Below are 18,966 nucleotides of genomic sequence, written 5' to 3'. Positions count from 1 at the left end.
GAAACCAATAATCCAAGAAAACTTTGTTTTTTTATCAGAGAAAAAAGCAGAATTTTAATCGTGTACCAGTGTATCTTTAAAATCTATTTATTTCAGCCTTAGTCCTGACCACACATAAAATTTTTCCTAAAGTAGTCCCTTCACAAATCTTCTACAACTTTTTTTTATTCAGATTTTGTCCTAAGCCTTTTCTCTCCAAACAACCAGTCTTATTTTCAGACAAAATTACTTGTTTCCCCCCTCAACAAAATGTATTCCCATTCCTCATATCTTTCTCATCAAAAACACGTATTTTCTTGCAAACGGAGTTGCTTTCTTATCTCCAACAGTCTTAATTACATTTAGCGGAATTTTAATTCTTACAAACCTTAGTCTCCAGGGAAAACAAAGTAGTAACTGATTGTGAACTGTGTGTTACACTGGAATTCTTTAGATCTGAAATTTATGAATACATTTTATACTTTGTACAAACATGTTTTTCCACAGTACCATCTGGATAAAGCATCAAGAATGTTTACCAATAGACTGAGTATCCTCAGCTTCTCCGCAATAGGAAGCCAAAAGCAAATAAACATTATGTTTAGTAATTAATGTTTCACTATTTTATCTTATTTGGAAAGACTTAGATATCCAACGAATTCAATCTGACTTGTTATCCAAGTAAAACTTTAAAGTTTCAGGTTACCAAAGATTGTGAAAGCTGTTTTAACAGTTACCCATGAAAACTTTGAGACAGACAAAATTAATTAACCATTTGAAGCCATCATTTGTTGACAAATTGCAAGAGATTACATGAGCCTTTTTGACCTTCAGCAAACCTTGGTAGAATAAAAGTGTTATAGTTAATGTCGACAACTAATTAAGATAGACATGTCTATCTCAATTAAACCAGCAAACTCAAATTAGCTTTAATACGAGTATGTTGCACCCATGTCCATTTAAAAGTCAATCAGTTCGTTCCCCATTGTCAATTTTTTCAACCTGGGGCACCTGTACGGTGGGTTAAGTCCAAGGGGATGCTCCTTGCTCCTTGAGAGTGAGGGTAGGAGGAGCCGAAGGCGATGGTGGCCGGGGTACCCACGATGGTATGGGTACAAGCTGCATCCATGGTGGTGCAGAAACGGGCAGGGTGGGGGGGCAGGCAGGGGAGGTGAGATGCAGCTGGCAAGGCTGGAGGTGGGTAAAAGCTCAGACAGAAGAGACCTTCTTTTCTGCCTCTGTTGCGCCATGGTGCCCGTGGAAAAGCTTGTGATTGTGGGCGGGGTGGGGGAGAAGCAAGTTCCGAAGTTTACCCTTAACTGCTCCCACCCAGTAGAAGGTGGAATCCTGGATGCTGCGGGTTTGAAGCGGTTTCTTCACGAGCGAATCAAAGCGAATGGAAAAGCTGGGAGTCCCCCCCGGTGGAGGGGTTGTAACCATTGAAAGGTGCAAGAGCAAGATCACCGTAACTTCTGAGGTGACTTTTTCCGTAAAGGTATTTGAAATATCTCATCAAAAAATATTTGAAGAACAATAATGTGCGTGACTGTTTGCACGTAGCTAAGAGCAAAGAGAGTTACTAATTGCATTACTTCCAGGTTAATCAGGACGAGGAAGGAGAGGAAGAAGGAGGATTAAAACTCATTTATCTGGAAGATTTTGTATGAATTCTTGAATAGAACATGGGAACTAAAATGGTGGTTTTCCTTGTATGGAAAGGAATGGATTGCAGTATGGGTTGACCAGAAAATTGGAAATCATAGTAAACGAACTTCACTCAGGCTGCCATTCTCTTATTTATAATTAGACTTTTTTTTCCTGTTTGAAAATTTTAGTTATTGTGGTAATAATACCAAAACAGAAGTGAGCTCCTTTCAGAGAATTGCTGGTGATTTGACCTTGAGCATGTGGATAAGGGTGTGGAGCCGTGTGCACTTTAGTCATTAATTTACTTTAAAAAGTGAGAGTTTCATCTGGTGCTCTTCTTAGAGGTTCATTTATACAAACATGGGGGCTCCTAATTCACTGAAAGCAAAACCAGTGACTTCTTTGAGGTTCTCTTCTTGCAGGAAAATGTCAGTGTTGACAAAAGTGCAGGGTTCTGTGGCATTTACTTCAATTTTTTATGACAATTTACTCGATGCACACAATTATTATGTATGCTAATCCTTTTTCTTCCTGTAGAAATAAAATGTCCTTTTGTGCTGCTGCATATTCTACTACCTTCCAGAAAAGAGTTTGGAGAGCCCAGGGCAGGACACAGGAGACAGAAGTTTACTGAATACCCTGCAAGGGAGTAGCAGGCAGGGCAGCAAAGGAGAGCCTGCCTGCCAGGAGGCAGTGGTGGGGGCTACAGTTAATGGGGGAGTGAGGAGGTGTGGGAACGTATGGAATTTTCCTTTTTTGGTACCTGTGCCCATGTGTAAGTAGCCCATTGGTCAACTAGGGCCTCTGGCTGTTTTGAGGTGGGTCACCTGATGGGCCTGTTTGCACTCAGTCTGGTGGTCACCATGGGTCCTTCTGCCTTACTCAGGGTTCCAGGGCTCAAGTCTGCTGCCTGAAAGCACCCTCTACACCAGGTTTTAAATTATGCAAAAGTGCACAAAAATGAATTTGTAAATAATCACTGTTTCTGCAACTCTTTGCAACAAACTGTTGCTTTGGCCCCCAGCATGGAGAGCTGGAGATGAGCAATAGTAGACCTTCCAGAATTGACATGTGTGCATCTCCTGGGGATTGGAGTCTTTTGTGGGGATAGGGCGTGAAGGAGAAGTGATTGAGAGACAGTTCATGCTGAGGAGATGGGGAAAAAGTGTGGATATGCCCAGGAAATAGTAGCTTCTGTGTCATTTAGGCCATGGATGGATTTAATGTCAAGTCATTCTACAAACTGACATTAAGCTGGACCAGATGGGAAGTGGTATTTTGTTGCCTTGTGTGCAGAGGCTAGAGATCTGTGAGAGATATTAAGTTATAAAGATGTCATTGTTGCCAACCAAAAATCAAGAGTATTTGAGAGTGACTTTGAAAAGACACCCTGATGCCTTATTATGCCCCTCTAAAATCTAAACAGTTTTGCAGAAATGTCTGCATTGTATTAAAATTGCAGAGTATATTAAGGAGCGCACGTGTTGTGATGAGCACTGGGTGTTATATATAACTATTGAATTGTTGAACACTACATCAAAAACTTATAATGTACTATATGCTGACTAACTGAGCATAATAAAAAAATAAATAAATAAAATAAAATGACAGAGTATAAACTCATGTTTTTATAGAGTTTGCCTACAGCTAATTTCCACACCTGAAATTCCTGGGCTCTGCTAGTTGCATAGCTGGAAATTAAATGTTTGAGTCCTACCTTTGCTTCAATTTAATATTTGGTGCTCCTTGGATTTAATTTAATGTGTTGAATGTTTGCAATTTCATCTGTGGTAAAGGCTCTAGCATTTTCTATTTCTGTGCAAATTTCTTGAAGCAGAATTGTTTGCATGTTTTTCTGCCTTCACAGAAGGCAACGTTTCTTTCTGATTTAATTGAAGCATCAGCTGGTCTTTGGCACTGTCCCTTACCATGATTAGTAAGTTTGTTAGTGAGTTTATGACCGGGATTTGCAAATTGTATTTGTTTGTTGCATTGAGGTTCACCTGTAGTGATTTTTTGTTTGCAAAATATTAACCCTGGGCTGAAATTAGGATATAAGTTTTTTTCAAACTACTCCCAGATTTTAAAACTTGTAATAAAATGGAAACTCATTGGTTTTTCTATGTCTTTTTGAACTCTCATAATTGAGTTTTGATCATATTTTATAGTAAAGTGGCTAACACATGGTTACCAAAAAAAAAAAAAAAAAAAAAAAATGCCCAGACAAAAGAAAGAGGACTCCCATTCCGAAAGCTCATCAGCTCAGACAGATGAGCAGATGCATTTTTTTCCCCCCACCAACACAAAGTGAAATTAGGGAGTCTATTTCGGGCCAGAGAAGACAGGAAACGTCCTTGAAACAAAAGGAGTTTTGGGACCTGCTTGGGAATATTCCTTAAAGGCCCTGTCCCTCGGTAGACTAACCAGACAATTGCCTCCAATTATCATAACCATTAATCCAGGAAATGAATGAGGGAAAAGGCCCCACATACAACAAGAATAACCTGGGTCTATTAGGAGGAGGAACAGTGAGAGAGTCAGTGTCCCCTTCATTAGGGATGGCCTGTGATTTTTCTGGCAAGCTGCATTTATTAGGAGGCCTATTTAGATAATCATCATCCAATTCATCGGGAGGGGGGTTATTATCCTTGTTAGTGGCCAAACATACTCTGCAGAGGTCAGGATCTGGATTTAGGGCCATGAAGGCCTGGACATAGGGTACCCCGTCCATTTGCCCTGTTGCCTACAGAAGAGATCTAAATGGTAGATCATATTGAAGCTTAGTATCTCAATTGGCCGTTTTTCCTTATCTCCTAAGGAGTACTGAGGCCCTGAAGTGTTACAGAGAAAATCAGTTTGTCTTTCTTAAATCTTGCGATCTGAATTGATTCCAATGTGTTAAAAGGCATCCCAAGGGAGAGTCCTTGGGGACTGAAGAAGAAGATCCCATGTTCCTAGAAAAGCAGAGAAGGCCCATTAACAAGAAAATCCCCCATACTCCCAGGTGACATCCCACACAGGATATGTCAGAGGTTCCCTGTGTCAAAGTGACTGGAGGCGTCCCTTGAACAAAAGCGCTATGAACACTGCCAGCCTTGTAGGAGGGATGCTGGCGCCCCCCCACCTCCCCATTGCACTCTGGACTACAAATTGGTGCTGGTGAATGGACAAATACCGTGACATGCTGTGAAGAACCTGCCGTTTTTAACCCATGGAAAACACTAGAAAAGTTTTACAAGGGGAAATTACCCAATGTTGTGATTTAAGTAGTGATTAGAGAACACTGATGAAAAATTGTAAAGATAGAAATCCATCATGGTCTAAGTGACATTCCAGCACATGTAGCCTTTATAGCCAACTTCCCTAGGAAGCAGCCCTCTGTTGGGTTTTAATTCAGTTTTGACTGGCTCTCAGTGGAGGGCTTGTGGCCAGAAGTGGCTAGATCAGGGATGTGGAAGAGACCACATTGGACCAATGAGGAGGAAAACTCACAGGAGAGTCTTAAGGTTGGCAGCCATGCTAGTGACTTAGGTAGCTGTCCTGTGCCCAACAGAGATAGCTTCGTATAAGGATAGGAATAAAGAGAAGGCATCAAGTTTCTGGGTCTTATTACCATTTCAGCCAGGGGATTAGCTTCCAGTCAAAATACAGGCTTTTATTCCTCCCCTTAGAGCAGCCATGGGCTAGAGGATTGCAGCCTGAGCAATCGGCATGAAAGTGTCCCGATAAGACCTTACTCCTTGAATAGCCCCTGAAATGGAAGAACAGGAAGAGAAGTTTGCACTGAGGCTGAAGTTCAGATAAGAAGAGAGTTGGGCACCAAAATGACGTGGGGCTGGTGAGCAAATGGTCAGGATATAATTTCTGAGAGTTTTCCATTGAAAAGGTGGTTTTATTATAGCACAGGGACAGGACCCGTGGGCAGAAAGAGCTGCACAGGGATTGTGAGCTGCGACTAATCCTATGCTTAATCATTAGTGGGGGTAAGGGATAGTGTAAGTCTCAAAGGAATTTGGAAGCAAGGCTTCCAGGACCTTGAGGGGCTAGCTGCTGTTAAGATAAGGTTATATACTACTGTCTAGTAAAACATGAGTCTTGAGACCCTTCAGATGTGTATCAGTGGACCAACGTTTGTAAGGTAATTGCTATTATGTATTTTGGGTGGGGCTGTTTCTGGTTATCACAGGGAAGTAACACTAACAAGAACAAAGCTATAGTGGTCAAACATGAAAGGAAGTCCTTGAGGGAGCTGTGGGAGTGTTACCATCTGTAAACCTGGAGACTACAGGTTGCAGCAAAGCCCAGGCTTTGTTGTTTTCTCTCATCAGGTAGGTATTTACCCAAAGGTAATGAAAATACAAATTTGATAAGGCATAAATACCCCCATGTTTATTGTAGCATTATTTATAATAGCTAAGATATGAAAACAACCTAAAAGTCCATTGACAGATGAATGGACAAGGGGGATGTAGTATATATACACAATGGAATATTATGCAGGCAGAAAAAAGGATAAGATCATGCTATTTGTGACAACGTGGATGGACCTAGAAGGTGTTATGCTAAGTGAAAGAAGTCAGACTGGGAAAGACAAATACTGCATGATTTTACTCATATGTGGAATCCAAACAAACCAAATGAATAAGCAAACAAACAAAAGGCAGAATCAGACCTGTTCACACAGAGCACAAACCCATGGTTGCCAGAGGGGATATGGAGTGGGGGGTGGGCCAAAATGGGTGAAGAGAGTGGGAGATAGATGATAGGTACACGTGTTGGGAGCATAGAATAATGTTTAACTTGTTGAATCAGTATGTTGTCACCTGAAAATAATGTAACATTGTCTGTCAATTATACTCAGATAAAAACGATTCATAAAAAAATTAAAATAAATTAAGCTTTACTTTATTACAGGTTTTTAAAAAGTGGGTTTAATACTTTGCACCAACGGGCACATTACAAATTCACAATTCTTTTTACATTAGCCATTGTTTTATAGCTTGGGTGTTTGTCTGGACATGTTTCAGAAGCACTTGAAGCAACTAAAGATAAGAGGTATTATATGGCTGTTAAAGTAGAAAGTACAATTTTTTTTTTTTAAGATTTTATTTATTTGACAGAGAGAGACACAGAAAGAGAGGGAACACAAGCAGGGGGAATGGGAGAGGGAGAAGCAGGCTTCTCGAGGAGCAGGGAGCCTGAAGTGGGGCTCGATCCCAGGACCCTGGGATCATGACCTGAGCTGAAGGCAGACACTTAAGGACTGGGCCGCCCAGGTGCCCCTAGAAAGTACAATCTTAACACCCCACTATATAATTTATATATTGAGCAAGAAAAATCATTCATGGCAGTGAACAGTGTTTGTCGAAAAACAGCTGGACCGGGAGCCTGATTAGCTGGCAGGGGACAGTGAAGTTTGCTGTTTGGTGTCCTTCCTGCAATGTCTCCAGGTGTCCTTCCAGTGTCCTTCAGGAAAATCTTACCGTCTTGGTCATTCCTTCCCCTCCCCTCCCATCATGGGATCCAAAGGCCGGCATTCAGGCAAGATAAGCTTCCTGGCCATATCACCCTGGGCCATTTCTGAGTCCAAGGTCCCCTTCCTGCTCCTCTTTCACCCTGAGCTGTGTGGAGCTGGGGGCTGGGCTGGGCTTGAGGACTGGGGTGTGCAGGGGTATGGGGGGCAGTGTCCTTGCAGCTCCAGCCCTCCCTCCTCTGAGAGGTTCCTTGATGAAAGGTTGCTAGATGGCAGGACTCATGTCTTCCTTCATCTCTGTTACATGCGTGAGAATGAAGTGTCATAAGTACAACTTGTGTAGCCCAGGTCCTGGCACTTAGTAGGTACTCAAAAAATTTGGTTTTCTTCCATCTGTCCTTGCATAAAATAACCCTAATGTCTCTCAGGTCTTGAGGAGTCTCCTCGTTGGGCAGGGAAAGGTGGTGGCAGTGGGGGGTGGACCTGGAAGCTAATATTCTTCTTGTTCATTAATTATTTTTCAATTAAGATGGATTTTCCTGGGAGAAAAGATGGCAGAGGAGTAGGGGACCCTATTCCAACCGGTCCCCAGAATTGAGCTGGATATCTACCAGACCACTCTGAGCACCCACGAAATCAGCCTGAGATGTAAGAAGATCTGGATCTCTACAAACAGAATATCGCAGACGGTTGGTTTCAAGGTACGAAGCGGGGAGCCGTGATTCCACGGGCAGATATCGGAGGATAAACGGCAGCGGGAGGGTGCCTGGCCATGGGGATCCTACACCGCCAGTGAGCGACAGCTTGGCGCGCTGGGGACCGGTCACAGACTCGCAGACCGGTAGCGGTGGGGAAAGGACTTTAGGGCAGCCCCCGGGGTGGAAACCTGGAGCGGCGGGGTCGCGCCTGTGAACTGGGAGCAGCTGGAGGTTTTAGAAGCACAAAGGGCAGAGACGTGCCCCGACCTGGAGGCAGGACTGGGGGCGCTGCGGAGGGGCCGCTGCAGTTTATAGCAGCACGGACAGAAATGGAGACGGTGTGTCCTGGAGAGCTCACTGAAGAACAGACTGTGGTGTCTCTGCTCTGAGGCAGAGGGTTGAAAACGTTCTCTTCTGCTCTGACTCTCAGAAGAGACATGGAAAGCCGCAAGGGAAAGCTGCCAGAGAACAAAAGCCCCCCATACTGATTCTCACTGAGCCCATCCCCCGCCACAGGGGGGCAGGGCAACTCTGCCCAAACAGGGTTGCCTGAGTAACAACGTGGCAGGCCCCTCCCCCAGAAGACAGGCTGGGAGAACAAGAGGCCAGCAACCCTAAGGTCCCTAGAAAACAGGTGCATCTTGCTTGGGTTCTGGTCAATAATTTGGATTCTATACATTCTCTCAACCACCCATCAACAGAATGACTAGGAGGAGGAACCCCCCCAAGATAGACTCAGAGATTATGACTTATGCTGCAGATTTACAAATGGATGCAGATATAACCAAGATGTTGGAGATGGAATTCAGGCTAGCAATTGTGAAGAAAATAGCTAGAATGGAGAAATCAATTAATGGCAACATAGAGTCTCTAAGGGCAGAAATGAAAGCTGAATTGGCAGAACTTAAAAATGCTATCAGTGAGAGCCAATCTAATCTAGATAATCTAACAGCTAGGGTAAGTGAGGCAGAAGAACGAATCAGTGACCTGGAAGACAATTTAATAGATAAAAAGAGAAAAGAGGAGTCCAGGGAAAAACAACTCAGAATCCATGAAAATAGAATCAGAGAAATAAGGGACACCATGAAGCGTTCCAATGTCAGAATTATTGGAATCCCGGAGGGAGTGGAGAGAGAGAGAGGACTAGAAGATACATTTGAGCAAATCGTAGCTGAGAACTTCCCTATTCTGGGGAATGAAACAAACATTCATGTCCGAGAGGCAGAGAGGACCCCTCCCAAGATCAAGGAAAACAGGCCAACACTCCAACATGTAATAAAAACTCGCAAATCTTAGAACCAAGGAAACCATCTTAAGGGCAGTTAGGGGAAAGAGATTCCTTACATACAGAGGGAGGAACATCAGAATAACGTCAGACCTATCCACAGAGACCTGGCAAGCCAGAAAGGCCTGGCAAGACATAATCAGGGTACTAAACGAGAAGAACATGTAGCCAAGCATACTTTATCTGGCAAGGCTTTCATTTAGAATGGATGGAGAGATGCAGAGCTTCCAAGACCGGCAGGAACTGAAAGAATATGTGACCACTAAGCCGGCCCTGCAAGAAATATTAAGGGGGTTCTATAAAAGGAGAAAGACCCCAAGAGTGATCTACAACAGAAATTTACAGGGACAATCTATAAAAACAACGTCTTCACAGGCAACATGATGACAATTAATTCATATCTTTCAATAATCACTCTCAACGTGAATGGCCTAAATGCTCCCATAAAACGGCACAGGGTTGCAGATTGGATAAAAAGACAGGACCCATCCATATGCTGCCTACAAGAGACTCATTTTGAACCTAAAGATACATCCAGACTGAAAGTGAAGGGATGGAGATCCATCTTCCATGCCAGCGGACCTCAAAAGAAAGCGGGAGTAGCAATTCTGATATCAGACAAATTAGATTTTAAACTAAAGTCTGTAATTGGAGACACAGAAGGACACTATATCATTCTCAAGGGGTCTATCCAACAAGAAGATCTAACAACTGTAAATATCTATGCCCCCAACATGGGAGCAGCCATCTACATAAGCCAACTGTTAACCAAAATAAAGAGTCATATTGATAACAACACGTTAATTGTAGGAGACCTCAATACTCCACTCTCAGCAATAGACAGATCATCTAAGCAGAAAATCAATAAAGAAACAAGAGCTTTGAATGACACACTGGACCAGATGGACCTCATAGATATTTACAGAACATTCTACCCTAAAACAACAGAATACTCATTCTTCTCGAGCACACATGGAACTTTATCCAGAATAGACCACATACTGGGTCACAATCAGGTCTCAACCGATACCAAAAGATTGAGATTATTCCCTGCATATTCTCAGAACACAATGCTCTAAAACTGGAACTCAATCACAAGAAAAAATTTGGCAGAAATTCAAACACTTGGAAGCTAAAGACCACTCTGTTCAAGAATGTTTGGCTCAACCAGGAACTCAAAGAAGAACTTAAACAATTCATGGAAATCAATGAGAACGAAAACACATTGGTCCAAAACCTATGGGATACTGCAAAGGCGGTCCTAAGGGGGAAGTACATAGCCATCCAAGCCTCACTCAAAAAAATAGAAAAATCCTGAATTCACCAACTAACTCTACACCTTAAAGAACTAGAGAAAAAGCAACAAAGGATGCCTAAGCCATGCATTAGAAGAGAAATAATTAAAATTAGAGCAGAGATCAATGAATTAGAAACCAGAAACACAGTAGATCAGATCAATGAAACTAGAAGTTGGTTCTTTGAAAGAATTAATAAGATCTATAAACCACTGGCTAGACTTATCCAAAAGAAAAGAGAAAGGACCCAAATTAATAAAATTATGAATGAAAGGGGAGAGATCACGCCTAACACCAAGGAAGTAAAAACAATTATTAGAAATTATTATCAACAACTATATGCCAATAAACTGAGCAATCTGGATGAAATGGATGCCTTCCTGGAAACCTATAAGCTGCCAAGACTGAAACAGGAAGAAATTGACAACCTGAAGAGGCCAATAACCAGTAACGAGATTGAAGCAGTGATCAAAAACCTCCCAAAAAACAAGAGCCCAGGGCCTGATGGATTCCCTGGGGAATTCTACCAAACATTCAAAGAAGAAACAATACCTATTCTACTGAAGCTGTTTCAAAAAATAGAAACAGAAGGAAAACTTCCAAACCCATTCTATGAGGCCAGCATTACCTTAATCCCCAAGCCAGGCAAAGACCCCATCAAAAAGGAGAATTTCAGACCGATATCCCTGATGAATATGGATTCCAAAATCCTCAACAAAAAACTAGCTAATAGGATCCAACAATACATTAAAAGGATCATCCACCACGACCAAGTGGGATTTATCCCCGGGATGCAAGTGTGCTTCAGCATTCGCAAATCAATCAATGTGATAGAACACATTAATAAGAGGAGAGAGAAGAACCATATGGTCCTCTCAATTGATGCAGAAAAAGCATTTGACAAAATACAGCATCCTTTCTTGATTAAAACTCTCCAGAGTATAGGAATAGAGGGAACATCCTCAAGTTCATAAAATCCATCTATGAAAAACCCACAGCAAATATCATCCTCAATGGGGAAAAGCTGAGAGCCTTTCCCTTAAGATCAGGAACACGTCAAGGATGCCCACTCTCACCGCTATTGTTCAACATAGTACTAGAAGTCCTAGCAACAGCAATCAGACAACAAAAAGCAATAAAAGGTATTCAAATTGGCAAAGAAGAAGTCAAACTCTCTCTTTTCGCAGATGACATGATACTTTATGTGGAAAACCCAAAAGACTCCACCCCCAAATTACTAGAACTCATACAGCAATTCAGTAGTGTGGCAGGATACAAAATCAATGCACAGAAATCAGTTGCTTTCTTATACACTAACAACGCAACTGTAGAAAGAGAAATTAGAGAAATGATTCCATTTACAATAGCACCAAAAACCATAAGGTACCTCGGAATAAACCTAAGCAAAGAGGTAAAGGATCTATACTCTAGGAACTACAGACCACTCATGAAAGAAATTGAAGACACAAAAAGATGGAAAAATATTCTATGCTCATGGATCAGAATAAACATTGTTAAAATGTCTATGCTACCCAGAACAATCTATACCAATGCCATCCCGATCAAAATTCCAATGACATTTTTCAAAGTGGTGGAACAAACAATCCTAAAATTTGTATGGAATCAGAAAAGACCCTGAATCACCAAGGAAATGTTGAAAAAGAAAAACAAAGCTGGGGCATCACGTTGCCCGATTTCAAGCTATATTACAAAGCTGTGATCACCAAGACAGCATGGTACTGGCACAAAAACAGACATATAGACCAATGGAACAGAATAGAGAACCCAGATATGCACCCTCAACTCTATGGTCAAATAATCTTCGACAAAGCAGGAAAAAACATGCAATGGAAAAAAGACAGTCTCTTCAATAAATGGTGCTGGGAAAATTGGACAGCCACATGCAGAAGAGTGAAACTCGACCATTCTCTAACACCATACACAAAGATAAACTCAAAATGGATGAAAGACCTCAATGTGAGACAGGAATCTATCAAAATCCTAGAGAAGAAGATAGGCAGTAACCTCTTTGACATCGGCCACAGCAACTTCTTTCAAGATACATCTCCAAAAGCTAGTGAAACAAAAGCAAAAATGAACTTTTGGGACTTCATCAAGATAAAAAGCTTCTGCACAGCAAAGGAAACAGTCAACAAAACAAAGAGGCAACCCACAGAAGGGGAGAAGAGATTTGCAAATGACACTACAGATAAAGGGCTGGTATCCAAGATCTATAAACAACTTCTCAAACTCAACACCCAAAAAACAAATAATCAAGTCAAAAAATGGGCAGAAGACATGAACAGACACTTCTCTGAAGAAGACATACAAATGGCTAACAGATACATGAAAACATGTTCAACATCATTAGCCATCAGGGAAATTCAAATGAAAACCACATTGAGATTCCACCTTACACCAGTTAGAATGGCAAAAATGGATAGGGAAAGAAACAAATGTTGGAGAGGTTGTGGAGAAAGGGGAACCCTCTTACACTGTTGGTGGGAATGCAAGTTGGTACAGCCACTTTGGAAAACAGTGTGGAGGTTCCTCAAAAAATTAAAAATAGAGCTACCCTATGACCCAGCAATTGCACTCCTGGGTATTTACCCCAAAGACACAGATGTAGTGAAAAGAAGGGCCATATGCACCCCAATGTTCATAACAGCAATGTCCACAATAGCCAGACTGTGGAAAGAGCCGAGATGCCCTTCAACAGATGAATGGATAAAGAAGATGTGGTTCATATATACAATGAAATATTACTCAGCCATCAGAGAGGATGAATACCCAACTTTTGCATCAACATGGAAAGGACTGGAGGAGATTATGCTAAATGAAATAAGTCAAGCAGAGAAAGTCAATTATCATATGGTTTCACTTATTTGTGGAACATAAGGAATAGCATGGAGGACATTAGGAGAAGGAAGGGAAGAATGAAGGGGGGGGATCAGAGGGAGAGATGAACCATGAGAGACTATGGACTCTGAGAAACAAACAGGGTTTTAGAAGGGAGGGGGGAGGGAGGATTGGTTAGCCCGGTGATGGGTATTAAGGAGGGCACGTACTGCATGGAGCACTGGGTATTATACGAAAACAATGGATCGTGGATCACTACATCAAAAACTAATGATGTATTGTATGGTGACTAACATAACATAATAAAATTTAAAAAAATTAAAAAAAAGATGGATTTTCCCCATATTCCTGACTCTAAGTGGATATTGGCAGAAATGTACATTTGGGGATGACAGCATGGGATATGTTCAGGTATATCCAATGTCCTGGGTTTGCCCAGAGTTTTAATATGTCTGACCAGACATCTGGGCAGAAACCAATCACTCCCATGCACCAATGGGTCAGTCCTTGTTTCATTAAAACAAACGTAGCAGATGATTCAGAACAATCAAAAGTGAACACAGGCTGAGAGAGGCTCTGCTGGGAGCGAGGCCAAGTCCTTAGTCCTGAGCAGGAAAGTGTTGCGGGGGAGGCAGGGGTGAAATTAGGTGAACTCACCCAGCAAAGGACCGGAGGACAGGGTGCGTGTGGTGGGAGCCACAGTGTCCTTGAGGAGGACACAGTCTGACTCATGCTTCTCAGTGATTCTCTGGTCATAATTAGGGGGCAGCAGAAGAACAGAACGCAGGAGCTGGTGTGTCCTTCATGGGGAGGGACCTGAGTGTGGGCCCTGTGTCCCTGTGGTGGCCTGTGAACGATGCAGACATGGAGGAGGCCCCTGTGCTGAGGCGGGAAGGTCTGGTCCTGTGGGCAGAGCAGGCTGGGAAAGTTTCCAAAGGTCTGGGAGGGATTTCTTGGTGTTAAGGTTGTGGGGGTCCCCACCAGCATGATGAGCAGTAGGAAAGGCTGTGCTCCTGCTGGGGACCGTTGCCAGCCCTGAGCCCTGCTGTCTGCTCTGAGGCCCAGAGCTGTGGGCTGGCCCTGCCTCCTCTCTGGAGGTGTTCACCTGCCTCCTGCCCTGTGTCTCCCCAGCTCTGAGGAAATGGAGGATTGCTGCAGGGGCTCTTTGCTCTCCCATCTCCCCTCCCTGCTTTTCTTGTTCCAGCTGCCTGCTGGGGGGTCCGCAGGTGAGTGTGTCCCCTCCCCCTTCCTGTGTCTCCTTGGGGTGGGTGAGAGTCCCTGGGAGTTCTGCTGGTGTCTCCTTCAGGACGGATGGCTATTGGTGGAGGCCCTGGCTCTAGAAAGATCTTCGTGATCCTCCAACTGCTAGTTGTATCTAAACTTTTAAGAAGAGTCCCCAAACTGTAAACAAGGACATGGGACCATGTGTCTAATGAGGAGTCTATGTCTTATAAAATAAAAAAATGTGAATTTAATAATGAAAAGTGTGAAAATAAATTTGCCCCCATTTCTTGTTTCCTGGCTTTATTGGTATCTAAGCAGTTATTCTCTAACTAATTCAATGCATCCACAGCTATTTACAGGGTATGGAGTATGTGTTAGTGCTACTCTATGTACAAAGCAGACAGAATCCCTATCTTCACAGAGCTTACATTCTGGCAGGAGACAGCAAACCATAATGCCATGTAATCTGTCTGTTAGAGGAACGGAGAGCATGGGACAAGGAAGTAGAGCAGGCGGGGCAGTCAGGGGTGCAGGAGGGCTGTGGGCAGGCAGCAGTGCTCCATAAGGTGGCCAAATAGGCAGTGAGATGGGGATGAAGGAGGTAGGGTACCAGCCTGTGAGGATCCCCATGGAAAGAGCATCTCCACAGCAGTGAACAGCCAGAGCAAAGCTGACAGTGTGCTTGGATGGTCAAGGAGCAGAGGAGGCAAGTGTTTGCTGGAGCAGAGTGAGCGAGAGGGAGAGAAGCAGGAGTTGAGGGTCAGACAGCTCTGGGAGGTCTTCCTCTTGGGATTGCAGGCCACGTGGGGAACTGCGGAGCCATTGCAAGGGTTTGAGCTGAGTAAGGACATGGTTTTGCTTACAAGTTAAAAGGGTGACACAGATGGATTTGGGAGAGAATAGTCACAGGGAGACTAGTCCCTGTCATCCCCCAGGTGAGACAGATAGTGACTCAGCCAAATTTGAGTAGCACAGGAGGTAAGAAGTTGCTCTTCAAAGGTCCAGCAGGGCCAGTCCTGCAGAAGAATTGTTTCGTGGCTTGTCCACCAGTCCTCAGAAGGCCAAGGGCTGTCGGGGGTGGTGGTGGGGTGAACCTTCTTTTGTAACTAGTACTGATTTGATGCCTGTGACCTATAGAATAGGGGCAGATTTTAATGGAAGTAGCTGTGGGCTCTAGTTTTTTGTGCACATGGAATTCAGCAGAGCATTAAGATATAATAAACTTAGGGGCAGAAAAAATAAACTTAGGCCTGGGTGTAGGGAAGTTCCTGGGTGTGGCCCAATGAACAGAGAGGTCCCACCTAGGCCACAGGTGTGCTGTTTGGTCAGTTTTCAGTCCTGTCCTAAGAGGAGGCAGGTTAGAGCTATGGATGTCAGAGTGTGGTCCCTGGAACATCAGTATCAGCATAACGCTACCTCCTTAGAAATGCACATTCTTGGACCCACCCCAGACCTACTGAACCAGATACTCTGGGGGTGGAGCCCAGCGGTCTGTGTTTCATGTACACTTGAACAGGTACTTGAGTGAAGCACATAGTGTTCCAAATAGTCCTGCTGGTTGATGGACTGGACCATCAGGGGCACAGAGAGCATGGTTACTGTGGTTATGACAGTTAACCAAATAGTCCAGAGGCTGGAATGTGTGTGCCCTGTGGGGCGCAGGTATGGAATTTGGGGAGGAAGTGGACAGGGATTTTGTGGGGGGTGGAGGCAGATGTCAGTGTAGAGAAGTCTTTGTATGCTGTGTAATGGAGTTTGGATGCAGACCTAAGGAAATTTTAAACAGAACCGTGCAGGGGTTTTGGATTTGCTTTAACAGCATGAGGGATGTGGTTGGAAGAAGAGGAGACTGGAGGCACGGACGTAGTTACACAGAGGAAGGTTGGCTGTCTGACTTCATGTGGGGCAGTTGGGTGGAAGAAGAGGCATCTGGCTTCGGAGAGGTTTGGAAAGTAGACTCGGCTGAGTGTGTAGATTTGGGCGACAGAGTTTAGAGGTGGAAGAGGGGACTACAGAGAATCCCGGGGTTTCTCTTTGGCCATTTGTTTAATAGTAGTAGAAATCTTGATAATTATGTGTTATTTGCCAATTGTTGTCAGGTTGCTGTGTAACACACAGCCACAGAAATCTTAGTGGCATATAGCCATTTATTTAATTTGGTTATTTAGGGAGTTTGGTTCATGTGGGCTGTGTTTCTCTAATCTTAACTGGGCTTACTCATACATCTTTGGTCATTTTGGGGAAATATCATTAAACATAAAATCTCCCAAACCAGAAATCTTCTCCACAAAGACAGTAGGGAAAGAAATAATTTTTATTATTTATTAGCGTTAACTGCAATGTGATGTGCATCCCAGAGATTCTATCAAGAGAGTCAAAGCCAAATAAATCTCACTCTTTTCCATAGCCATGCAGACACAACTCATTACATACATGTTCTCAGGATAGACAGTTACTAGCTCTCAAGTAAGCAGACTTGACAGCACCATTTGTCACAAACAGTTCACCCTGTGTTTACTTGGCAATCAGGGTGACCATTATGTTAGCTAATTGGCTTTATCTGGAATAAAACCAAGTTCTCCCATCTTTATGATGGGGGTGATTTTACACGTGGATGCTGGTGCCCACTGAGGTTAGGCTCCTACCCTGGCACAGGAAGGGGAAGAGAGAGGTGCTGTCCTCCTTGGTGTGAACAGTTTAAAGAGAGGGCTCCCAGGTCCTTGAGAAAAACATTCCTGGATCACAAAGCTGGCAAAAGACCTATCTAGTTTTTACATTTCAAAAAGGGCAGAAAGCACCCACCATCACAAGTTTCCTCAAGTAAATGCTGCAAGAAAAGGAGGGAGGGGGACTCTCATCCCTTATGTTCAATAGGGACAATGAGTTCTTACCTTTAATTTTTATTTGTTCTGACAGTGGACCTTGGCTGGGTTTGCTCACAGAGCTGTTGTTCATCTGGCTGTTGGCTGGTCTGGGACAGCTGCAGCTGGAAAGGCTGCGCGAGCCTGAGCATGTCCCTCCCGTGGCAGAGGGCGAGGCAATGGCACAAGCAATGCTAGAGACTCATTCCCTGAACTGTCAGAAGCAGAATGTATAGGCACTTAAAAATATCTGGCAGAGGATGAGCTGTATGTAACGAAGGCTGAAGGATTAGGATATTTCCCATCATCAGCCTATCACAGATGGAGCCAAATATGAATCAGTTCTGGATTTGAGTTTGAAGCATCTGTGAGGAATCCTGGCAGAGCTAACCCCAGGAATGTGGGTATTAGGGAGGGAGTGCAGGAAGTTGGTAGGGTTGTTGAAGGTGGAAGTGATGTACCAAGTGTCAGTGTGTGTGCAAGCCGATGCCCTGGAGAGTGTGTGAGGTGAGAGGAGCAGAGAAGGATGGATCCTGAGACCAAATTCCTCCTTCTGTCACTCTGGGCACTTGACTTCCCACGCTCATGTTTGGGGAGAAGAGCCCCACCCTCTGTGCCTGCTACAGGTCGCCATGCTCCTTCCTCCTGTGCCCTGAGGCAGGGCCACAGCTTTGCTCCCTGTAGAGGCCACTCCTCAAAGAGGCCCAGAATGCAATGCTGCTCCTGGAGTTGTGCACAGGAAGACTCTGCTGGGATCCCTGGATTCTCCAGCTTCTCTCTTCCAGGTGTGGGCTCTGCCCCTCAACTGTACATCCAAAGACCCGAGGAAGATAGGGTCCGAGTGGTATGCATGGCCTTGGGGTGTTTCCCAAAGGCTCAGGTATAGTGGAGAGCTCTCTGAGGGGAGAAGTTCCTGGCATTCTGTGAGGACCATGCCCAAGACAGTGGGGGGCTGTTCAGTGTGGAGGCTGCTCTGGTGGTGAGGGACAGCTCTTCAGGGAATGTGATCTGCTCCATCCTCAACTCCATCCTGGGCCAAGGAAAGGCAATGGCTTTTTTCATCTCAAGTCGGTGCTCTTTCTGGGAGGAAGGGGCAGGTGTTCCTGGGTGTGCTTGGCTGGTATGTCCTAGTCTGTGCCCCTAACAGGGTCTCTGGCCGGGCACAGAGATCTTCTTTCCTAGGGCCTCTCCTTGGAAGCCAGCTTTCATGGTGATCCTGACTTTGCTGATGCTCTTAATCCTTGGGGCTGCCTACTACACTAAGAGAGAACATACTGCAAAGTGGCAGGAGATGCAGGAACAGGAGAAACTGCAGAGGGACAAGGAAAAGGACTAGCACACAAAAGAGAAGGTGCTGAATGCCAGAGGTAAGGCAGGACAGGGGCAAGGCCTATGAGTGTGGAAGCTGGTGTGGAGGAAAAGTGGACAGGGGGGCCCTTGGCCTGGGAAGGTGACCAAGTAGTTCCAGAGAGGACAGTTGGAGCTGTAGAGGCTTGAGGGATCTGGAGTTAGATCTTCTTCTAGGATAAAGAGAGGTCCTTTTGTGGGTTTACCAAGTGCAGTCTTTCTTTCTTAGTGATGGGAGTTCATGCTTATTTTTCACTCTCTTTCAGATGAATTCCAAGCAGATCTTGGTAAGTTCTGT

At 44.1% G+C, this 18,966-nt stretch overlaps 1 protein-coding gene and 1 pseudogene across 1 annotated transcript in view; both read left to right on the top strand.

Annotated features, from left to right (window-relative positions):
* Nucleotides 1–1,227: 1,227 nt before the first annotated feature.
* Nucleotides 1,228–1,646, top strand: LOC144378932 (large ribosomal subunit protein eL22 pseudogene; annotated as a pseudogene).
* Nucleotides 1,647–14,373: 12,727 nt separating this feature from the next.
* LOC118545741 (butyrophilin subfamily 1 member A1-like) overlaps nt 14,374–18,966 on the top strand; it is a 58,188-nt gene continuing 53,595 nt past the window's right edge. The window contains 1 exon segment of the mRNA XM_078054364.1: nt 14,374–14,462. Coding sequence (XP_077910490.1) covers nt 14,378–14,462 — 85 coding nt within the window. The 5' untranslated portion in view covers nt 14,374–14,377.

The sequence above is a fragment of the Halichoerus grypus genome, chromosome 9, assembly GCF_964656455.1.
Source record: "Halichoerus grypus chromosome 9, mHalGry1.hap1.1, whole genome shotgun sequence".
NCBI lineage: Eukaryota > Metazoa > Chordata > Mammalia > Carnivora > Phocidae > Halichoerus > Halichoerus grypus.
The sequence above is the reverse complement of the archived record's forward strand: the minus strand, read 5'-3'. Positions and strand labels throughout refer to the sequence as shown.